This window comes from Marmota marmota, unplaced genomic scaffold (assembly GCF_001458135.2).
Source record: "Marmota marmota marmota unplaced genomic scaffold, marMar, whole genome shotgun sequence".
In the NCBI taxonomy this organism is placed as follows: Eukaryota; Metazoa; Chordata; class Mammalia; order Rodentia; family Sciuridae; genus Marmota; species Marmota marmota.
Window position 1 is genome coordinate 30,485,706 of NW_025999990.1, and position 21,717 is coordinate 30,507,422.

Consider the following 21,717-nt stretch of genomic DNA (forward strand, 5'->3'; position numbering starts at 1 on the left):
GATTGTAGGAGTTCTGTGTTTGGGATTGGGGTCTCTGATAAACTTTGTGATTGTGGCATGCTTGGTGACTAGGAAGTTTCTGTGAAAAGACACAGAATGCCTGTCTTCTAAGGAGTTTCTGTGCAAAGACATGGAATGCCTGGCTGCTGGAAACTCCTGTGCAAAAAACAGGATGCCTGGCTGCTATGGCAATGTTCTTCACAAAGAAACTATGTTGGAGCCTTATCAGTTTCGATCTTCATCTCAGGAACACAGATCTTCAGAATATAGAATCTTGTAGGTATTCTGACAGTGAAATGTACAGGTCCCTCTGGTGAGCAAACTCCCAGGGGTGGGGAGGGGGGCTGTGTAACAGGCATTGTTTCCCACGCTTGAAATGCCCAGCAGTTTCTCCTTGAAGCTAGCAATATAACTATACAGGTGCAGTATCTAGTCACTATGGTAATGTCCTTAGAAAAAAGGGGGCTGTCTTAATCAGCCCTGACTGAGTATCTAGCACCTGGGATTAAAGGAATACTAAATAATAATGTAGTCATGGTACTAACGAGTTATGTGATGTTTGAGATAAATAAACACAGCTGATTGGAGGGGCAGCCACTCTTTCTTTCCCTTTTCTGCCTCTGCATCTTATCTCTGTGTCTCCTTTTATTTTCCTTAGGTAATAACATTTCTTTCTCCGGGTACAAATGCATCACCTGTTTTAATCACTTTTACAACAAACATGGTCTCCAACAATGCCTCAAGCTTTTATTTTTTTTATTTTTTGATACTGAGGACTTAACCCAGGAACTTAACCACTGAGCCACATCCCCAGCCCTTTTTCATATTTTATTTAGAGACAAGGTCTCAATGAGTCATTTAGGGGCTCACAAAGTGCTGAGGCCAGCTTTTGAACTTTGATCCTTCTGCCCCAGACTCCTGAGCTGCTGGGATTCCAGGTGTGGGCCACCTTGCCTAGCTAGGATCCTGCTTTTAGAAAATTTGTTTAGTAAATAGAAATCACTTTGTTAATGCTAGTGGGTAAGAAGCATCACATCTTATTTTTTCCTGAAATATATATATATATATATATATATCACCTCGTCCTTTTATTGCCAGCTTAGATTCTAGGAGTCCCAATTCAGTCTTTTAGAGAATTTTTTTCTTCTTTTAGATAAGAATCCACAGCTTCACCATCTCTTGACAAGAGGCTAGGGACACAAGGCCCCAGGTTTGATCCCCAGTGACCCGTTGGCTAGTGCTTACCCCACCACCACTTGCTTTGAATAAAGATACAAGCAGCAATCTGCATGGCCCAACCAAATCCAGGAACATGGATGCGTGCGGGGGAGAGGGTACTGGGGGTGGAGTGTCAGACCTTGGGGCAGAATACACCACTTATTCATTGCCAGTGTTTATAGTGACTTTATTCATAATTGCAAAAATCCAGAAATGACCTAAAAGTCCTTCTGGGGTTGAATGGATAAGCAACTTTGGTACATATAAGTAGATAGTAATCAGCAATAAAATATTGATTCATACAATAAAGTTAATTCTCAAAAGCACTGTGCTGAATAAAAGAAACTAGTCTTAAGAGATTTCATACTTTATGATTCCATTTCTATTACATCTGGACAAGTCAAAACTATTGTGATAGATAGCAAATCAATGGCTGGCATGGGTTAGGGATATAGGAAAGGTGTGAATACCCTAAGCAGATATCCTTTCTAGAGTTTTATAGAGATGAAACTATTTTGTATCATTGATAGTTTCATAATTCTATGTATGTCTTAAAACTCATAGAACTAGATGCCAAACACACACACACACCCCAAATTTTCTGTATGTTATCTTTTTAAAAGAGCAAAATTCCACAAAGAAAACAAACAAAGCTAAAAGTTAATTCTATAAAGACCGATAAAGTTCATAAATCTTAAGCAAAGCTGATCAAGAAAGGGAAACCAGAAACTACAGAAATCGCCAATTTCAGGAACAAATGAGGGGGCACACTATTGGTCTTACAGACATTAAAAGGATGTTAAGGAAATGTGAACAACTTTATACCAACAACTTTGACAGCTTAAATGAATTGGATAACTTTTTAGGAAGAAGAGAACTACTTCCTCATACATTTCATTGACTAGAACTAAATAATATGGCTGTTCTTAGCTGCCAGGAAGGCAAAGTGGAAAAGCAAAAGGAAAAAGGATGGTTACGAATATCTTAGCTTAATCACAGTTGTTGCCTATGGCTGGGCATATTATTGCCTGCCTGCATAAATCCAAAATATCAGGGTGTCCTAGAAGTAAGGAGGTGGGCTTTATGTGGGAAGCTAATGTCTGCCAGTGTTGGGTTTTCAAATCACTTGTAATCCAAAGATTCCTGGCATCACTGCACTTATTGGCTCAAATGGAAGACTGTTATGGAAACTGCACTCAGCAAAAGACCAAGCACAACTAGGAGGGTTGGAGAACCCAGGCTTATTTATGTCCCATTGGACCCAGATGACCTAGTGCTCTGAAGTTCTGGGCCTTGAGCTAGGTCACATGGGTTCTTTATAGGAAATTCGGCATCATTCCTTAACCATTACAACAATGGTAGGTTATAATTCTTGACTTTCATGATGAAGGATCTTATGCAGAAATTTTATGATAAGTAGTTCACAGGTGCAGGACAGAGACAGTAAAACATTTGTGTTATCATGAAGTGTCCTTTTCCACAGGCCACAATAACTAAAGATGACTTGAGTTTATCTCCCTAAGATAGATATAGATATTTTAAAAGAGGACCCTATTTTTCCAGGGTATTCTCTTTTTTAAAATATTTATTTTTTAGGTGTAGATGGAAACAACACAATGCCTTTATTTTTTTTATGTGGTGCTGAGGATCAAACCCAGGTCCCGCCCATGCTAGGGGAGTGCTCCACCACTGAGCCACAATCCCAGCCCAAGAGCTATATTTCTAAAAACTAAAGTTACAGTTTAGACAGCAGTTAACTGTCATGGTGACTTAAAATTTATAAATTTATACTATTATAAATTAATTTATAATAGTAATTAATTGATGTAGCTACACTCCTAAAAGGTTTACAAAGCTTAAGAAGAAACTTCACAGGTATCCATTGTCTCTGGTCTTGAAGATTGTCACAGGGATGTTTACATATCAAGAGAGAGTCCTCAGGCTTCCTATGATAGCTATTTACAACCCAATAGATAGGGACCCAAGGTTAATGAGGTTCCCTGCAGAGAAGCTGGCTTAGGGTTGGGGGAGAAATTAACCCTTTCCCCAGGCACTGATTCTTTTTTATAATGTTCATATAATTCCATTTATAATCAGGTTTGGTTTCTCCACCACAAGAGTACTTCAAATGCCCAGATGAAAGATTGAGAGTTCCAAATTAATTTTTAGAGAAAAGCCAATGAAAGATTGTCTTGGGTAGAATCTGATAACACCAAACCAGAAGGTCTGTGCTTTCCTAACAATGGGAAAACTTTTCTTGTTTCCCCTCCACTATCTCGGGGTGTCTGCCTTTTCTGGGCATAATAACTCATATGAAAGCACCCCTGGTGGTATTCTGTTCTTCTCTATTGTCACACTTCTACACTGCCTTGTAGATATTTGTTTTCTTGTCTATCTCCTGAACAAGATGGTCATGTTCAAAGAAAGAATCATAACTCATTTTATTTCTAACTCTCTGGCAACCAGGTAGTATCTGTCTTTTTTGTTTGTTTGATTTATCATTAATGAATGGATGAGATGTTTGGTATCAAGACCTGGCAAGGTTAAAAGATTTAGTGGTAAAGAAATGAGCATTTTTAGACTTAGATTATTATATAGACAATGGAAGCAAAAGTAGTCAAAGGTGCCAGTCCTCCCTGAGCTTCTGTCTCATGAACTCAAATGATGACAGCAAAATAAAGGGGGCAAAATGAGTTATGGAAACTTTGTTGCTGAAGGGCAAATGCTGTTGCAGCTAAACATTTAACAGCCTACCACTGTACTGTTAGGGGGTGAGATAGAAGCCTCACTAGAACCCAGGAAGCAATAAGAAATGGCCTCCTAACAGTCTCCTTGAAAGACAGGGAGCTGGGAGGGAAATGGCCTTGTAGTAGCTGCTCACAAGCCTCCCAGGCTCTCATGACCACAGGATGCTTTGCCAAGACTCAGATTAGCTGTGGTTCAAGCCTTGCCTTGGTGGCCTGAGTGGATTTGTCAGCACTGGTATTGAGCTGTTCCCTATGCTCAGGCTGCCAAGAGGAACACAATGCTCTATCTTGACTAGAGCTATAAGATGTTAACAAGGGCCACCATTCAGGAAACAGTTGACACAATGGAGCTCAGAAGGATGGTATTTCAAAGTGGGTGTTGTTGGTCCCCATCTTCAAAAGAGTAACTTAGTGAAGAAAGCGTCATTCTGGTTTCAATTTACTATTTTAGAAAGAATCAGGAAAGGCTTTTGTAAAATTTTGCAATATTTTTAGCTTCTGCAAACATTTTTATTTGATACTTATACTTTTTGCTTTCCAATGTTAATCATATGTAAAAACAAAGTAAAACAAAACAGAATAAAAATATCTTGCGTAGTCACAAAGGAGGGAAAGGTTGGAAAGTGCAGCCAAGCTGGATGGAGACAGTAGCCAAGAAGGAGAGTTAAAAAGCTGGATTTCTGCAGCCTCCTACAAGACAGTTAGCAGGGGTTATGGGAAGATGAGCTGTGGTCAGAGTAAACAGTAGTGCTATGCCATTGGCTGCTCACTCACTCACCCTTTTATTCGTAAAACTGAGAGAGGCTAAGGGCACTTTTCAGAGGGTACTTTCCTGAATGGGACAAAAAAGAAGAAGAAGAAGAAGAAAAAAAAAAGAATTCTGAGATTTTTGGAATGTTTCTGGAAGGCTGGACCTAGGCTTCTAACAAAAGATCTTAAACAGCAGGGCTCTCTTGTGTGGTTTCTGATGCCTGACATCAAAGGCAGCAATCTGACCAGCCCACAATTCATTCATTTATTCAACAAAAGTTTACCGAGTTCTGTATGTACCAGGCAGTCAGCATCCTGGGACTGGGTGGGGATACTGTGGTAAACAAGGCAGTAGAAGTTCCTGTCTCTACCGAGGACTTACAGACAAAAACAAAACAGGTAAATAAATAAATGAGATTACCTCTAAACAGTGCTATGAAGGATGTGGAGGCTTCCAGAAGGAAAGGCTGGCAGTGAGGCTGAAGCTCCTAGGCCACATTGAGCCGAAAAGCTTTGGTCAGAGAGGTAACAAACTACAGAAGATCTTGCAGGTCAATGTTAGGAGTTTTTATGTTATATTTAAGGTAGCTGAGATCCATTGGAGGACTTTAAAGCGAAATGAAGTGTTCTGACTTACGTTTTTAAATGATTATGTCTACAATTGTTTTTTGGCACAAAATACCCAGGCTGAAGTCAGATGCTCACGCATTCTGCAAATTCACTGCGACCTTAAACTGGAGTTTTGAGATGAGACTGTTTCCCACTTGGCCAATTTCCTCTGGGTTCTTGTCTCCTATATTTTGAAGAATAAAGTCCACAATCCTGGAAGGGAAGAGTAAATGGAGCAGGATTTAGTTAAACAAGAAGAGAGAGAACTCCTGCCACATGGGAGGTGGCCTGATAGCAGAAAAACCCATTTTGGTGTGTCAGCTTAGGAGTTTATATATAGTTCTGGCTAGAGCATGCAGCAAAAAATATGTTAAACAGGCATTGAAAAGTATTATGGCTATTGTCTTCCTTTCCATGCGGTTCACTCCCACATTCCTTCCTGGAATTTCCATCTGGGTTCCACCCCTGTCCCCCACCTTCCCAAGGAAGTAATTGGCTGGAGGTATTCCCATAGGTGAGCCTCAAGTCTGTTATATTTGAAATAGGCTGTGGTGGTGCTCAATATGTCTACTGAATAAGACTGACCATTGATATTCTTATTCAACATCATTGCTAAAACTCAACCTGCCTCATTTTGCTTCTGATATACATACATAAATTGGTCATAATAAAACTCTGTGACATAGCTGGTGTGAGCCAAAGGTTTGGGCCATGTCTTGGTTTCAAATCTTGATTTCAACGTAAGAGTTAGGAGCTCTTGGCAAATTATTTCTGCCTCACTTAGCCTGAAATGGGCATAATAAAAGTTCCTACATCATAGAAGTTTTGAGAAAAAACAAAACAAAACAAAACAGCACAGTGCATGTATAGCACAGGGACAGTAGCCAGCATCATGTCGTAAGCTTTCATAAATACTGACTTTTACTCTTCCAGGGGATTACTCACATGATATAATGCATGAAAGGGTTTGTGAAACTGAAAAGACTATCTTAACGGCAGCATTCCCCCTTTTCCTTTTTTTTAAAAACGGAACAGAATGCTGGGCTATTCGAGCAGAGGCGCCAGGCCAAGCGCAGCCTCAATGCGGTCATTGTCGTTAGGCCGCCCTTCCCCCACCTGGAGTGCATCTCCATGGCAACGCGGGGCTTTGCCTCTCTCCGCCTCCTCGGGCCTGCAGACCGGAAGGAGTCCGTTCCGGGGACTTCTGGGAAACGGCTTGTAAGCGGTGTTTCTGCGTCTGCCTTGGACAGCGAAGCTGCTGCGGTTCCTGAGCCAGAGGTTTGCGCGAGTTGAGGGAAGGGTATGAGGAGGAGGGGGACGCCGGGCTACGGTCTGCGGACCTTTTAGCAGAAACCGGCGAGGAAGCTGGCGGGAACCTTTCTCAGCTTCACAAGAGGCGCGGAGAAAGGGCCATGGTCTCCGCGCCTAGCAGTTGAGGGGCGGGAAGGGGTCAGCGGGAGGCCCGCCCGAGCCTTAGGCATTCGCCAGGAGTTGTACGTTGCTTCTGCCCTCCGAAACCCTCGTTTCCCCCCTCCCCCACCTGCCGGTTTTGTTCTATTTCGAGGCCCTGGCGTCTCGCAGAGGCTTCTGGGAGTTATCTCGGCGGAGGTGGAGACTGGGCGGGCCTTGCGCGGGGGCTGCTGGGACTGGTAGTTCCGCTCGCCGCGGGCGGAAATGCCGTGGATTCGAGGTGGTGGTGACTTGTTGGCCTCTGGTCGTCTGTGGTCGCGGCTCGGAGTGCTGGGAGGAGGGGCTGGAGGACTTCGGGACGAAGGTGGTATAAACAGCGAGTCTCTGCAGGACTGAGGCAAGATCACCTGGGATCAGTCACCCGTCCAAACACTGGGGACACGAGGCCTGCCTCCCAGCTCTCCCCGTGCCCCACGAGCCGAGTGCTATATAACATAAAAGGAAAATAAATTTCTCTTATATAGAAATGCTTGAGCCATTGGTAAGGTCGGATCCTGGGATAGGGATGAGTAAATCTTTTGGCTAGACTGCTTGTAAGACCACCACATCCAGAGTATTTAAACCCGTATGTATTACCTGCTGGATAAAGCATTTTCGGATTCTTACTCTTCGTCTTGATCAGTTACAAAGTGGTTTTTGTAAGTTACAGCTTTTATATTCTGGAGCTTGAATACATGTAGTTACTCTATGGCTCATTCTCAATTCGTGGCCTCCTCATGACTATGCAAATACTAAGTAAGGGATCAGAAAGTAGCACAAAGATTCCCTGAAGTTAGAAGCTGGGAAAACTGAGTCATCCAGTATAAGAGCCTCTGAACTACTGCAAGAAGTTAAAGTGGTTCTGAGAATGTCTTTTCTTTGTTGTTTTCTTTTTGTTATTATTATTTTTTGGTACTGGGAATTGAACCCAGGTGCGCTTAACCATTGAGCCACATGCCCAACCTTTTTTAATATTTTTATTTAGAGATAGGGTCTCACTGAGTTGCTTAGGAACTTGCTAAGTTGCTGAGGCTGGCATTGAGCTCACAGCCTCCTGAGCTGCTGGGATTTCGGGCTTGCCCCACCATTCCCGGCTTTTGAGAATGCCCTTTCTTAACAGAATTTGCTGTTTAATGCCTGTCATTATAAATTTAAATGTATTTATGGTATGGTGAATGAATAATATTTGTATGTTACTATGCAAAATAGCATTTTTTTTCCAGTTTATGTGATCTGTTACTGAGCAAGTAAACATTTTTTCACCCTATATTTTAATTCCACAGAGTTCTTAAATGTCTTTTAAAGTAGATAATTAAAAAGCAGTATGGCTGTGCAAGTAACTCAGCTCAGTGGTCAAGCACATTTGAGAGCATCTGGACCATGGCACCACACAAAATAAAATAAAATTTAAAAAGCAGTTACTTTTGAGTTGACTCAAGTAAGTCAGAGAACACCAGCCCTAAATTGTACATAATGTGTTCCAAGATCAATCACATTTAGAAGACCCTGACATAGACCAGTTCTTGCTCGGATTCATTTGATTGTTGAAATAGGGTTTGTCAACTTTGTAGGTCATAGTCTGGCAAGGTTTTTCTGTAAAGGACCAGATAATAAAAATTAAGGTTTTTAGGTCATATCGTCTGTGTTGAAACTACTTAATTCTGCTATTGTAGTATGAACCATGAACAAATAAAACAATTTATGGATATAGACATTTTAAATTTACAATTTCACATCATGCAATATTTTTTTCAACCACCAAAAAATTTCAGACTTTTCTGATGTGTTATGAAAACAGGCATCAAGCTAGATTTGGTTTCGATCTGTAGTTTTGCTGACTCTGGTATAGGCTTTTTATTGCTCTTGTTAATGATGAACCTTTATTTATTTTTATGTGGTGCTGAGAATTGAACCCAGTGCTCACACATGCTCGGCATGTGCTCTACCACTGAGCCACAACCCCAGGCCTGGTGTAGGCTTTTGATTGGAATTTTTAATCCAGTAGAAGACAAATATTTTTACTTTATCAGTATTAATCCAAATTCTTAGTATATTTGGTCACATGTGTTTTTCTTTCTTGTGCCTCAGGAGTACCTGTGAAGAAAACAGGACATTTTTTTTGAGGATTTTATCCTGCCTTTATTGTCTTTTCTTGAAGTATTACAAATCAGGATGTCTGCACAGTCAGTGGAAGAAGATTCAATACTTATCATCCCAACTCCAGATGAAGAGGAAAAAATTCTCAGAGTGAAGCTGGAAGAGGATCCTGATGGTGAAGAGGGATCAAGTATTACCTGGAATCATCTCCCTGATCCAGAGGTTTTCCGACAGCGATTCAGGCAATTTGGATACCAGGATTCACCAGGGCCCCGTGAAGCAGTGAGCCAGCTCCGAGAACTTTGCCGTCTATGGCTCAGGCCAGAGACGCACACAAAAGAACAGATCTTGGAACTAGTGGTGCTGGAGCAGTTTGTTGCTATCCTGCCCAAAGAGCTACAGACTTGGGTTCGAGAGCATCATCCAGAGAATGGAGAAGAGGCAGTGACAGTGCTGGAGGATTTGGAGAGTGAACTAGATGACCCTGGACAGCCGGTGAGCCTGCTTGCATCACTTTTCCTGGGGTCAGAAGCACTGACATAGCAGTTGGTCAACTGCTGAGTTAATTTCACTTGATTGGATTAAAACTATTTCTATGCCTTCTTCCATATTTCCTTACCACTCTCTTTCTGTGTCTTTTGGCCCTCTGGGCCTCTGCAGTAGATATTTTGTATGGTTTTTCTTGGATGTGTTTAGTAACAATTCTTTCTCAACTGAACCAAAATCATCTTTCCAGGTTTCTCTCCGTCGACGGAAAAGAGAAGTACTAGTAGAGGAGATAGTATCTCAAGAAGATGCTCAGGGATTGCCAAGTTCTGAGCTTGATGCTGTGGAGAACCAGCTCAAGTGGGCATCCTGGGAACTCCATTCCTTAAGGCACTGTGGTAAGGACCAAAACTTTGTGTGGGCTTTTTTCCAGAACTGTTTGCTTGTTCTTATTGTGGGGGGACTTTTAACCCAACTCCTTGGACAGACATACTATAAAATCCTTGATTTGGGGGGCCAGGGATGTAACTTAGTGATAGAGTGCTTGCCTATCAAGCACAAGGCCTTGGGTTTTGAGTCCCAGAACTACCAAAAAAAAAAAAAAAATCTTGATTCTTTTCTGATAAAATTTGATTGCTGACCTCAAATCTTCCACCCTGCTCCCTGGGACATCTCAGCCTTTTCTTCCCTCTTTTCTGAAGACCTCCCATGTCACACTAGCATTTGTCTTACTCTGAGCCAGCACCCACCTATAGACCAGGTCCTTCTATTTTATACTTAGTATTGCTTATTTGTCATCTGAATCTGTTTTCCATTTACTCTTAGTTTCCTGTCTAATTCTATTATAATAAGTTTATCTCATGCCTCTTACCTTTTAGTTTATTATATATCACTGAAGTTTTCTAAATTTTTAGCTACTTCTTTTTTTCCTCAATGTGCTACCTAGAATCATTTTTTTAAAAACTTTTTTGTAAAAATGATTTTTAGGGTAAATTCTTTCCTTTTTCTAAGTATTTATGCAAAAATAGACTTTCTAGCTATAATCTCTGAATGCAGGAAAATTAAGTTAAAATTCCATAATTGTAATAATTCACTTAGATCACTTGTTCTCTCTATATTGGCAATTAATGCCATGTACATACTTTTTTATACTTTGATACAACCCAGTGTATTTTATAAATGGCTGGATTTCCTTTTATATTTACGAGTTTAAATGAAACTGCTTTGGGGATCATTTCTTGATATAATTGGTGATAATTCTGGTATGCCACAGAATGAAGTCTGAGCAGGTTTCCTTTGCCAAGGGGACAGTGCTCACAAATCAAGTTTGCTGAAAATCTGCAATTGTACATGTTTTGTGGGACATTCTTCTGTGTAAGAATGTTTTAAGAACCACAGCCCTTGATCTTTGGACGTGTCATTTGCTTGAGAGAGAAGTTCTCCTTGTTGTGAAATTTAGAATAATTTTTTTACCTGTTTTTTAATAGCCTCATTTCAGCACTCTAGTCTCCTCCACATTTGGGACATTGATTTTTTTTCTGTGCCCCATTGTCCACACTTAATCTTCATACTTCTCTGTTCTTCAAGTTTCCATGCCTTAGTTAATTAATCTTCTATAAACCTTTAAGAGTCAGAGTCTCTGTCTCTTCTCCTGACTTATTATCTCTTTGTTGATCATAATACTGTTGACCACTTTTTTGAGTGATGTTACTTACCCTATCTATATCAACCGTAATTTTTTGAGACTTGAAGTTTTAGGGAATCCTTACATAAGACTTACTCTTACTTCTGACTATAGGTTGGTGATGGTACTTCTTTTTTTTTTTTAGAGAGAGAGAATTTTTTAATATTTATTTATTAGTTCTCGGTGGACACAACATCTTTGTTTGTATGTGGTGCTGAGGATCGAACCCGGGCCACACGCATACCAGGCGAGCGTGCTACCACTTGAGCCACATCCCCAGCCCCTGGTGATGGTACTTCCTGTTGGTAATTTAGGCTTTGTTTTCACTGGACATCTCTCACTGAGGCTTAGAAATGACAGTTTTTCTAAATACCAAGTAGGGCAGATACCAAGTAGGGCAGGTTTCTTTTATAGGAAACCTCTTATTGGTTAAAGATATATTGAATTTTTAAGTACCTTGTCTTCAGTTAACATAGGATGCTCTAAACCCTTCTTCAGACCCTTTTTTTTTTTTATCAGAACCTGTTGTCTGCTTTTAATTTAATCTTGGCTATGATCTGCCTTGCTTATTTTCAGAAATAGCTACTTTTTGACAGACTACTTATTATTTACACCTTTGTGTTTTGATTTAATTTTTTAAAAATATTTATTTTTTAGTTGTAGATGGATATAATACCTTTATTTTTTATGTGGTGCTGAGGATCGAACCCAGGACCTCGCACGTGCTGGGCGAGCTGAGCCACAACCCCAGCCCTTGATTTAATTTTTCTTAAAGAACATTATGATTTCCTAATGGCCATTTTTTTTCTAACAAAATTTCTTCTAGACCTAACTATTTCATTTTGACTATCTCCCAAACTATCTTAGAATCTACCATTTATTATTCTCTAGATTAGTGTTTAATTTAAATAGAACTTTTTATGTCATCATGTTATGCTGTTACTTCATTAGCTTTATAATTAGTCATTTTATGTTTTTGGGGGGCGGGGAGCATCCTTAACACTAATTATCAGAATGCTGTTTATAGATGTGCAGAAACAATTTATTCTTAGTTCATTTAAATTTTTTTTCTTTCGAACATCTTTTCTCCCCAGATAGGCTGTGCATTTTCTCTTTATTTCATATTTGCATTTTCTCTTTGTTTCAGATGATGATGCTCGGACTGAAAATGGAGCACTAGCTCCAAAACAGGAAATTCCTTTAGCAGTAGAATCTCATGAAGTTCCTGGTACTCTCAATATAGGTGTTCCTCAGATTTTTAAATATGGAGAAACCTGTTTCCCAAAGGGCAGGTTTGAAAGAAAGAGAAATCCCTCTCGGAAGAAACAACATATATGTGATGAATGTGGAAAACACTTCAGTCAAGGCTCAGCTCTTATTCTCCATCAAAGAATCCACAGTGGGGAGAAACCTTATGGCTGTGTTGAGTGTGGGAAGGCATTCAGCAGAAGTTCCATCCTCGTACAACATCAGAGAGTCCATACTGGAGAAAAACCTTACAAATGTCTTGAATGCGGGAAAGCCTTTAGCCAGAATTCTGGGCTTATTAATCATCAGAGAATCCATACTGGGGAGAAACCTTATGAATGTGTTCAGTGTGGGAAATCTTATAGTCAAAGCTCAAATCTTTTTAGACATCAGAGAAGACACAATGCAGAAAAACTTCTGAATGTTGTGAAAGTTTAAGAAGTCACACACACACACACACACACACACACACACAAATCAGCACTCAGGTCTTTTTCTTCAGAAATGAAGACACAGTTAAAAACATGAAGTGATATAGAATAGTTTTTTTCCCTATTGACTGTCAGAAAATCCACTGGGAAATATAAAAAAGTCTTCATTCACCATTATTATTTTATCTTGGGGAAAAAATGGTGGTATACCTGCCTAGAAACTGAAATTTTAAACTTAATTCAGGTGTTAATGCCTAATTTCTCCATGTGATGTTTATATTCTCTATTTTTTCCAAATAATGAACTACCTGATTGTTTTTCCCTTTCTTTTAAGTTTTATTTCCTAGACAAATACCTTATTTCTATGTTGATCATTGAAATGTTCTTTGTAAGGATACATTCCTTTCTACTTTTAAAGGGTAACGTAAGAACTATAAAGTCTCAAAACCATCTTTTTAAAATATATCTTTCTGTTTTACCTAATTAGAATATACTTTTGAGAAAACAGAACATAAAGAATGGCTGAAAGCATCAAAATAAAAGGAGCCTTAAGATCTCAGATAAGTGATGGTGATAAAATCTCAAAAAAGTGAATGGAATGTCTAGGTTGGGAAGATATACAAATACTTTGATCTCTGCATTGAAATGTAGGAATTTTAAGTATAGTCCATCTCCCACAGGAAACTGACAAACTGCTCATTGTATCTTATTGGGGCCTGTTAACTAATGAAAATATTTTCCCATTTATTATTTAAAAGTAGTTTAACAATAATTGTAGAAGTGTTAAGGTAGAAATTTTAACACTAAAAATGGCAGTATTGAAAGGCAAATGTAAACACAAGTTAATGGTCTGACTTGGCTTTCGGGAAAAGAGAATCAAAAGATTAATTAATCATTCTTTTGCCTTCATCTTTATTAAAGACAGATGATTACCTAACAAGGCATCATGTATCAGGTTTGCTATTTTTATTCCTATGGTACAAAAGGGTTGAACACCAGGCTAAAGCAGCCATGCATTTATTATTAAAACATTTTCTACCGACAAGGCACTGTGCTAGGTACTGTAATCCTACCATTAAGTTGGTAGGTATTTCTTCCACTGTAAATCATAGGGGATTTAATATAAAGCTGTTTCATGTAGTTACCCTCTTTTCCCCTGTCAGCATTCCCAGGAATGTCACCTCTGAGATTCCCAGAGCCATAGTTCTCTTACCAGGGTGTTGTATTTGGAGGGGGATGAGGAATCAGCTCAAAGAGCTAGCCAGCTCTCCAGCATTCTTCAGAGGTGAGTCCAGGATACATTCTTATCACAGTTTGGAGGTTTATTAATCTCTTTAAAAAAAAAAAAAAAAATCAATCTCTAGTAGTGTTGAGGTTGTACCTACATGTTAAGTTAAATGGACTGTTCTTTAAAAATAAACAACTAGGCTATTAACAACTAGTTTATTAACTATCAGATTGATTGAACTATTTTTAATTTTCAGTCTTAACACATTTTTTAAAATGTATTAAAGTAATACATTGTTAGTAGTAGGGTTATATACTTCTTGACTGAGAATTCCAAGTACTGTGTTTCTACTGCTTAGTGGAAAACTCTGGAAGTTAAAATATTGAATGAGAAAAGGCTTTTTACAGTGGGCATCATTGTATGGAAAGTGATCCATGCAAATCCAAATATTTCATAGTTGCAGAGATTTGGGTTGTATTTGGTGCTTGGATCAAAATGGGAAGATTATTTGCATGAGCCTGATAAAAAGCATAGTAATAAATGCAAGGCCAGCTGGTGGAGAAGTGAGGCAGAATGGAGCTTGTTTATAGATTTTCTGATAACAATTATAAGAAATGTGCTTTATAGATTAAGATTTATTGAAGTATAAATATGTAGTAATGATATAATGTATTTTAAGTTATACAAGAAAATGTAGGGACTTTTGTTGGGGTCTTTTTTTCCTTGTGACTGAGAGGAAACAAGTCAATGTCCAATAAAGCTATAAACTCCTCTGCTCTGAGATAAAATGATCTTGAGTTTATTTATTTATTTATAACTTGCTTCTTTCCAAGTACATTTTAGGTGGCATATTTGGAAGACTGCTGGGATGACAGGATTCTTGTATCAGAGTAGGTAAGAAGGGAGTGATGTCTCAGAAGTTGAATTTTGTGCTTTCTAAGATCTTGTATTTGAGGAAGCTTCCCTTTGGTAGATTTGTCATAAATGCCAAAGATGTTGGGTGTTGTGAGAGCACAGAAAAAGTAGCATTATATTTGGCAAATATGTTTTGGTTTTGCCAGCTGATACCTGTGCAGAGTTCAAATTCTAAGGCAAGGCATGTGGGGAAAGCAACTAGATAAGGAAAAAAACAAAAACAAAAACAGATGGTGGTACACAGGGAGACGATGTGATGGGATGTGTGCTCACCATCTTTGGTTAGGGTTAACTAGACATTGATTTAGAATAGCTCATTAGTGATTTATGGTTTCATTCAGACATTTCACTTATGCCCATACAGAAAATCATTGTAAATTGGTTGCCAAGCAGTGACCTAACCAGAACATGTGTTTGGTTAGCAGTGAACTATTGTGTTAGGGGCTTGCAGTAGCCTTTAGCTACTGGGAGCATTTGCTAGTTACTGTTAAGTTTTATAGTTTTCTTGGAGGTTATGCTCTTTACATTGACAACAGTCGATATATTGACCATTTAACAGTGTCTTACATTTGTGTCAAATGAAGGGGAGGTTACACGTATTGAAATAATCTGCATGCTAAGTATTGGATTAGACATTACCTATCCCACCTGGATTTGTAGACTAGGAAAACAAGATTCAGAGATACATGACTTACATGTTTCCAATTAAAACTAAAACCCAAATCTAGTTCTGTGGACTCAAGTACAGATAGTTTTCACTATAAGGCTGTTAAATCTTGGTTGATAAATCTTACATTTTTATGTTTTTTGGTTAACAAATGTGAAAACAAGATGCTCATTGATTTGTTGTTCTTCTAGATTTAGGTATACATATTTAAGCAAAAATACTTTATTTGGTAACACTTGGGGTTGGGTTGCTGCCTATAGGCACCTATTAAAGTGCTTTACCATGGATTAACTCTTTAACCCTCAGCAACCATATGAAGTTGGTACATATGCCCATTTTACATATATTGCACTAAGACTTGCCCCCCTCCCTCTACATTGATATAGACATTTTTTTATAGCTGAATACTATTTCATTACATGAATATACTCTTAGTTAACCAACCCCACGTTGATGGATTATTGGTTTTTTTATAAATAACAGGCATAGTTAACATCCTGTACATACATATATTTTGTTACCTTTGTGGGTATTTCCGTAATACAAATAGCTAGAAGTGTATTTATTGGATCAGGGAATGCACATTTGACATTTTTGAAAAATACCATCAAAAAGATTATATCAGTTTACAACTCTATTCAGTAGTAAGAATGACTGTATGCCTACACTCCTACCAATGCTGTGTCCTTAAAATTTTTTGCCTGATATAGGCAAATGTGTTTTTTGTTTGTTTGTTTTGTTTATTTCTTTTCTTTGATTAACAAGGAGGAACATCTTTAACATCTTTTCATATGTTTACTGGGCATTTTTTTTCCTATTGTGAATTGCTTTTGCCCATTTTTTTTTTAATTGTGAAAGTATAAATGACTACCTTCCCATTATACAAAACTTAAAAGGTACACAAGTATAAGAGCAAAGAGACTATTTTTTTCAGGGCTTCCAGTCAAATTCCACTTTCCATAGTTCAGTATACATCCTTCTAATACCCTTTCTATAAATTTCCATGTGACCATACATAAACACTATTTTTACATAGGATCATACATCTGAAATTCATTTTTTTATCTCAGAAATGACACTGAGGTCTTTAAATTTCTTTTACAGTTAAATGGGATTAAAACTATGAAAATACCATTATTTAACTATTTACCCCTTTTTTCTTCTGCTATTACATTGCCAAAGTAAACATTCAGATCTTTGTGGATGTGTTGAATAATTCCTTAGGTTGGAGTCCTGTAAGGTAGATGGTTGGGTTTAAAAGTTTGCGGTCTTATAGACCCACCTTAGCCTTCCAAAAGGTCTTCATGAAAACTAATATATTTTCACCAACTGTATGGAAAGTGCTCCTTTCCCCACATAGCCTTACCTATACTTGATAGTTTTTAAATGTTGGGCAAAAAAGAAAAAAGAAAGCCCTTTATTTTGCATTTCCCTGATAAATAGTGAAGTTGGAATTATTTTTGTGGTTATCAGTCATCTATAGTTATACCATGGATTGGTCGTTTCTTTTACCTGCTTTCGTATTGGGTTGTGTGCATTTGTTTTTATTTGTTCATCTTTTTTCCCATCTTCTGATAACAACCCTTATTTATTGCGGTGAACCCATTCCCTTGTGGCTTAGGTGAGCACGTGTCCTGGCCTCCTCAGTCCCACAGCTCCCTAGCAGCAGCTGTTAAACAATGCGTGTGTAGTTTAAGCCAGGCTAAGGAGAGCCCTCAACAGAACTGCTAAAACTACTGGAAGAAGGCTTCACAGAGATCCCAGGAACCAAGGACCACTCGAGCCTGAATTTGTACTATGTGGAGAAAGCCTGTCTGAGGAGAAACTTGGAGGCCAACTAAAATGGAAAGAGAACTAAGTTCTGATGTCATTTTTCTGGAGGCCCTAGATCCAGCTGTGCCTAAAGCTTGCCCTACCTCCGGACTTTAAAGTTTTGTGAGCCAATAAAGTCCCTTTCTTGTTTAAGATATTTGGATTTGGTTTCTGTCCTGATAAACATATAGATTATTTGTATTTTCTCATTGATTTATAGAAGACCTTTGAAATTTAAAATTCTAGGCTTACACTTCACACACAATATGAATTAATAAAACAGCATGGCCTTCCATTATTTGGCCTCTGTCAACCTCTGCCATTTGTCATCCTGCTCTCTCTATACCACGTGCCATACACACACACACACTTTTCAACAGTAACTGCACATCTATGTTGAAATGCATGAATCAACAGTTTCACACAGCCACTTTGACAGTTCTCTTCCCATCCTTCCTCCAGATTAATTTGTGTGAGACTCGGGTATGACACTGTTGGGTCTGTGTTGCACCTACTTTCTAATGCTGCTCTTAGAACACTCCCTATGATTTGATATCCACCCCATGAGGTTATCAGACCTGTGGATTTGTAGATGCTCGAGACCTGCACAATAAATTAATACGTTTGGTTTAATAATACTGGTTTAATACTTAGAAATGGGGACAGGTCTTTAAAGAAACATCCATATGAATGTATAGAGAACAAAATGTTAGTGGGGTGTTACTAGAATTACGTATGACTGGGTGATTTTTATTTCTAAACTTACATTACCTTCATAAAATATGTAAAGAAACATTTTAAGAATTTAAAACCAGATGGTGATTTTGTTTTGTTCAACTGTTCTCAGCATCCTGTCATATTCCTTTGCCCAAAACTTCTAATGGTCTATCATCTTGTTCAAAGGAAAAGTCAGTTCTGCCAGTGGCCAACCAGGTCTTCACTGACTGCCTGCCCCCCTCACCACCTTTGTCTCTCTGGCCTTACCTTTTCCCGATGTTCATTCTCTCCAGCCACATTATCCTCCTTGCTAATCAAGCATGGCTTCCACATCAAGTTCTTGGTAATTGCTGTCCCCACGCCTGGAACAGCCTTCCTCCAGAGTCTCGTGGTTGGCTTCCTTAAAGTTTGCTTTGTGCAAACTTCCCTGGCCAACCTGTCTAAATCGCATTACCTTTCCTCAATACGTATGTACCTAAAATGTATTTATTAGAAAACAGGAAACCACTTACGATTATCACAGGTTGACTAGTTAATCTTGTATCTTTCTTCCTTCTCAATTTTAGACCAACTGCTTCTGTGTAAGACTAACCTCTCACTGGATCCAAGTCCTTTCACATAACTCAACATTCCAGTAATCCTTAACCTCACATCAAATCACCTTCTGGGTTTTTCTAATTAACAAATAGTTATACTGTTTTTGTCACTGAAAACACTTCCGAAGACAGAGGTGCATGGTGGAGCATACCTGTGATCCCAGTGATTGGGGAAGCTGAGGTAGGATGAGCACAGTTTGAGGCTAGTCTCAGCAATTTACTGAGACCCTGTATCACTAAAAAAAAAAAAAAAAAAAAGTCTGGAATGTGGCTCAGTGGTTAAGTGCCCCTGGGTTCAATCCCCCAGTACCAAGAAGAAAACAACCCTTCATGTCAGATGGGGTACAGGGACCAGATCTAACCTGCCTGACCAAGTAGAATATTGGACAAAATATATCACACAGAGGCAAAGAACGGGAAACATGAGATCTCCACAAGAAAAGAAACCAGTGATGTAAACTTAAATTGCCCCAGTTTAATACCGGGCCACAGCACAGGGACCAGGAAACCAGACCTAGCTTGGAATTAAGTGGAGAAAATGGAGCAAGGGGTCCCAGGAGGCCATTGTAGCTGACTTTTGCAGGTCAGAGTACCAGAGAGGAGATAAGTGCACAGAAAGAAGACATGAATTTTTCAGAGGATTCCTCCTTGAGTATTCAGTTGAGTACTTAAAAGCACAATTGAGTTTGGGGAAAGAACAAAGAGATTAGAGGGGAAAAATCACTAGAAATCACAAAGAGCCAGAGTAGGAAACTTTGTAATCCACCGGACATGGGGAAGAGCAGTGGTTCTCAAACAAGAGCAACTACACCCCAGGAGACATTCAGCAATGTCTGAAGATGTTTTTAGCTGTTAGCCAGGAGAGATGGGCATTATTGGCATCTAGTGGGTAGAGGCTTGAGATACGTTGCTAATCATCCTACAAGGCAAAATAATGACCTAGACATCCCTGAATGTAATATATATACATTAATATGTACATGTGTAATATATAATGATATATATTATAATATATATGTATATATGGATGAATTTTGAAATATGCAGCACCCAACAAAACACAAAATATACAATGCCTGTCATCTAATGAAAAAAGTCATACAAAGATTTAACTGTATACCAACAATGAACATATGAAGCTTGAAGTTAAAAACAATGCCAGTCCTTCTAAAAAAAATGGATATAAATCTAACAAAAATTTCACAAAATCTATATGAGGAAAGCTACAAAACTTAGATTGAAAAAAAAACTAAATAAAATGGAGACATCCACATTTATGGATAGGAAGCTTAATATCAAGATGTCAGTACTCAAATTCTCTAGATTTAATGCAATCCCAATAAAATCAAAGCTAATTTGTGAATACTGACAAACTGATTCTAAAGTTTACATGGAGAGGCAAAATGCCCATAATAGCTAACACAATACTGAAGAATAGCAAAGCTGAGGACAGGCAATATCCAATTTCAAAACTTACTATAAAGCTACAATAACAATAGTCTTGGTGAAAGAATTGTCAAGTAGATCCACAAGACAGAATGGAGACCTCAAAATAGACCTACATAAATGTAGTCAACTGATCTTTGACAAAGTAACAAGAGCAATACAATGGAGTTAAAAGATTGTCTTGGGGCTGGGGATGTGGCTCAAGCGGTAGTGTGCTCGCCTGGCATGCGTGCAGCTGGGGTTCGATCCTCAGCACCACATAAAAAAACAAAGATGTTGTGTCCGCCGAAAATAAATATTAAAATTCTCTCTCTCTCTCTCTCTCTCAAAAAAAAAAAAAAAAGATTGATCTTTCCAACAGATAATACTGGACAGATAATACTGGAACAGCAGGGTGGAGTAGGACACACCTATAATCCCCGCAGCTGGGGAGGGTGAGACAAGAGAATTGCAAGTTGAAGCCCAGCCTCAGCAACTTAGCAAGTTCCAAAGTAATTTAGTGAGAACCTGTATCAAAATAAAAAATAAAAAGAGCTGGAGGTGATGTGGCTCAGTGGTAAAGCGCCATTGGGCTCAATCCTCAGTACAAAAAATTAAAAATAAGAATCAAGACAGATCTTATATCTTTCACAAAAATTAAATCAAAATGGATCATAAACCTAAATATAAATTGCAAAACTAAAAAACAACAGAAAATCAGATACTTCAGGGCCAATTGAAGGATACGGGTTTACCATAACCCCCAGGACAGGGAAATGACAACCCCCCCCCCAAAAAAAAGTGTCTGACCCCAAGGAGGAGGAGGAGGGTGATGGAAAGCAATTATTAATCCTCTCCCAGTAAGTCTTTTCCCAGAAACAATGGACCCCGAGGGAAATAAGCAGGTTCAATCCCCAGCATCTCCACCAAAAGCAAACATTCATCCCTTCCCAACAACCAAGGGTCCTGAAGGTAGGAGGTGGATACTGAAACGCTGGGTTTTGGACTTTCACCCTTTCCCATTGTCCATGAGTCCAGGAAGGAGAGGGTAAACAGTGAAGCTCTGGGTAACAGTGGACCCCAGAGGAAGAAAATAAGCAGTGGGGGCCTGAACTCTGAGCTTTCATCCATCCCCAGTAACAATAAGTTTCGAATCTTTACAACTCTGCCCAGACCGCCATGTTTTGCCTGAGCCTCTGATAATTAACCACTCATACTGTAACCTATAAAACTCAGAATTCTTCATAACCAGAGGCCATTTTCCACCCCAAAAATGAGCCCCTCCGATGCCTGACTGATTGACTCCACTGCTGAATAAACAAAAGCTTGCTGATCCATTTGAGGTCTGCTTCCATTTCCAGTTATTTGTGCTTACACCAATCAGTGACTTTTTAGATACAACACCAAAGGCATGATCTATGAAGGAAAGAATTGATAAGCTGGTCTTCATTAAAATTAAAAGTTTTGCTTTGTGGAAGACATAATCATGAAAATAAAAGGTAAAGCCAGCTGAGAATGGTGGCACACACCTGCAATCCTTGCAACTCAGGAGGCTGAGGCAGGAGGATTGCAAGTTCAAGCCCAGCCTCAGCAACTTAGTGAGACCGTGTTTCAAAATGAAAAATAAAAAGGACTGAG

The 21,717-nt window shown here is 38.9% G+C and overlaps 1 protein-coding gene and 1 long non-coding RNA gene across 3 annotated transcripts; one reads left to right on the forward strand and one right to left on the reverse strand.

Moving 5' to 3' along the window:
- Positions 1–5,267: 5,267 nt before the first annotated feature.
- Positions 5,268–6,570, reverse strand: LOC125617739. The gene is made up of 2 exons (XR_007348839.1): positions 6,441–6,570; positions 5,268–5,537 (listed from the first exon to the last, which is right to left on the reverse strand). It is a non-coding gene; the product is annotated as an uncharacterized LOC125617739 (long non-coding RNA).
- On the forward strand, positions 6,476–17,495 carry Znf24 (zinc finger protein 24). 2 transcript variants are annotated; one of them, XR_007348838.1, is made up of 5 exons: positions 6,476–6,602; positions 8,862–9,365; positions 9,607–9,754; positions 12,188–14,841; positions 17,151–17,495. XR_007348838.1 is itself a non-coding variant. In XM_015482439.2 (4 exons), the coding sequence occupies exons 2-4, from the start codon at positions 8,946–8,948 to the stop codon at positions 12,724–12,726; spliced, it is 1,107 nt and encodes a 368-aa protein (XP_015337925.1). In that variant the 5' UTR covers positions 6,476–6,602; positions 8,862–8,945; the 3' UTR covers positions 12,727–17,495. The 2 variants fall into 2 exon arrangements, 1 of the variants encoding a protein (XP_015337925.1); XM_015482439.2 differs by having other exon boundaries at positions 12,188–17,495.
- Positions 17,496–21,717: the final 4,222 nt, after the last annotated feature.

What these genes read in the sequence shown, in the direction of transcription:
- Znf24 (XM_015482439.2), top strand. Translation starts at nt 8,946, where the DNA reads ATGTCTGCACAGTCAGTGGAAGAAGATTCAATACTTATCATCCCAACT. An exon ending in TAGATGACCCTGGACAGCCG is followed by an intron (nt 9,366 to 9,606) that starts GTGAGCCTGCTT and finishes TCATCTTTCCAG; the next exon opens with GTTTCTCTCCGTCGACGGAA. An exon ending in CCATTCCTTAAGGCACTGTG is followed by an intron (nt 9,755 to 12,187) that starts GTAAGGACCAAA and finishes TCTTTGTTTCAG; the next exon opens with ATGATGATGCTCGGACTGAA.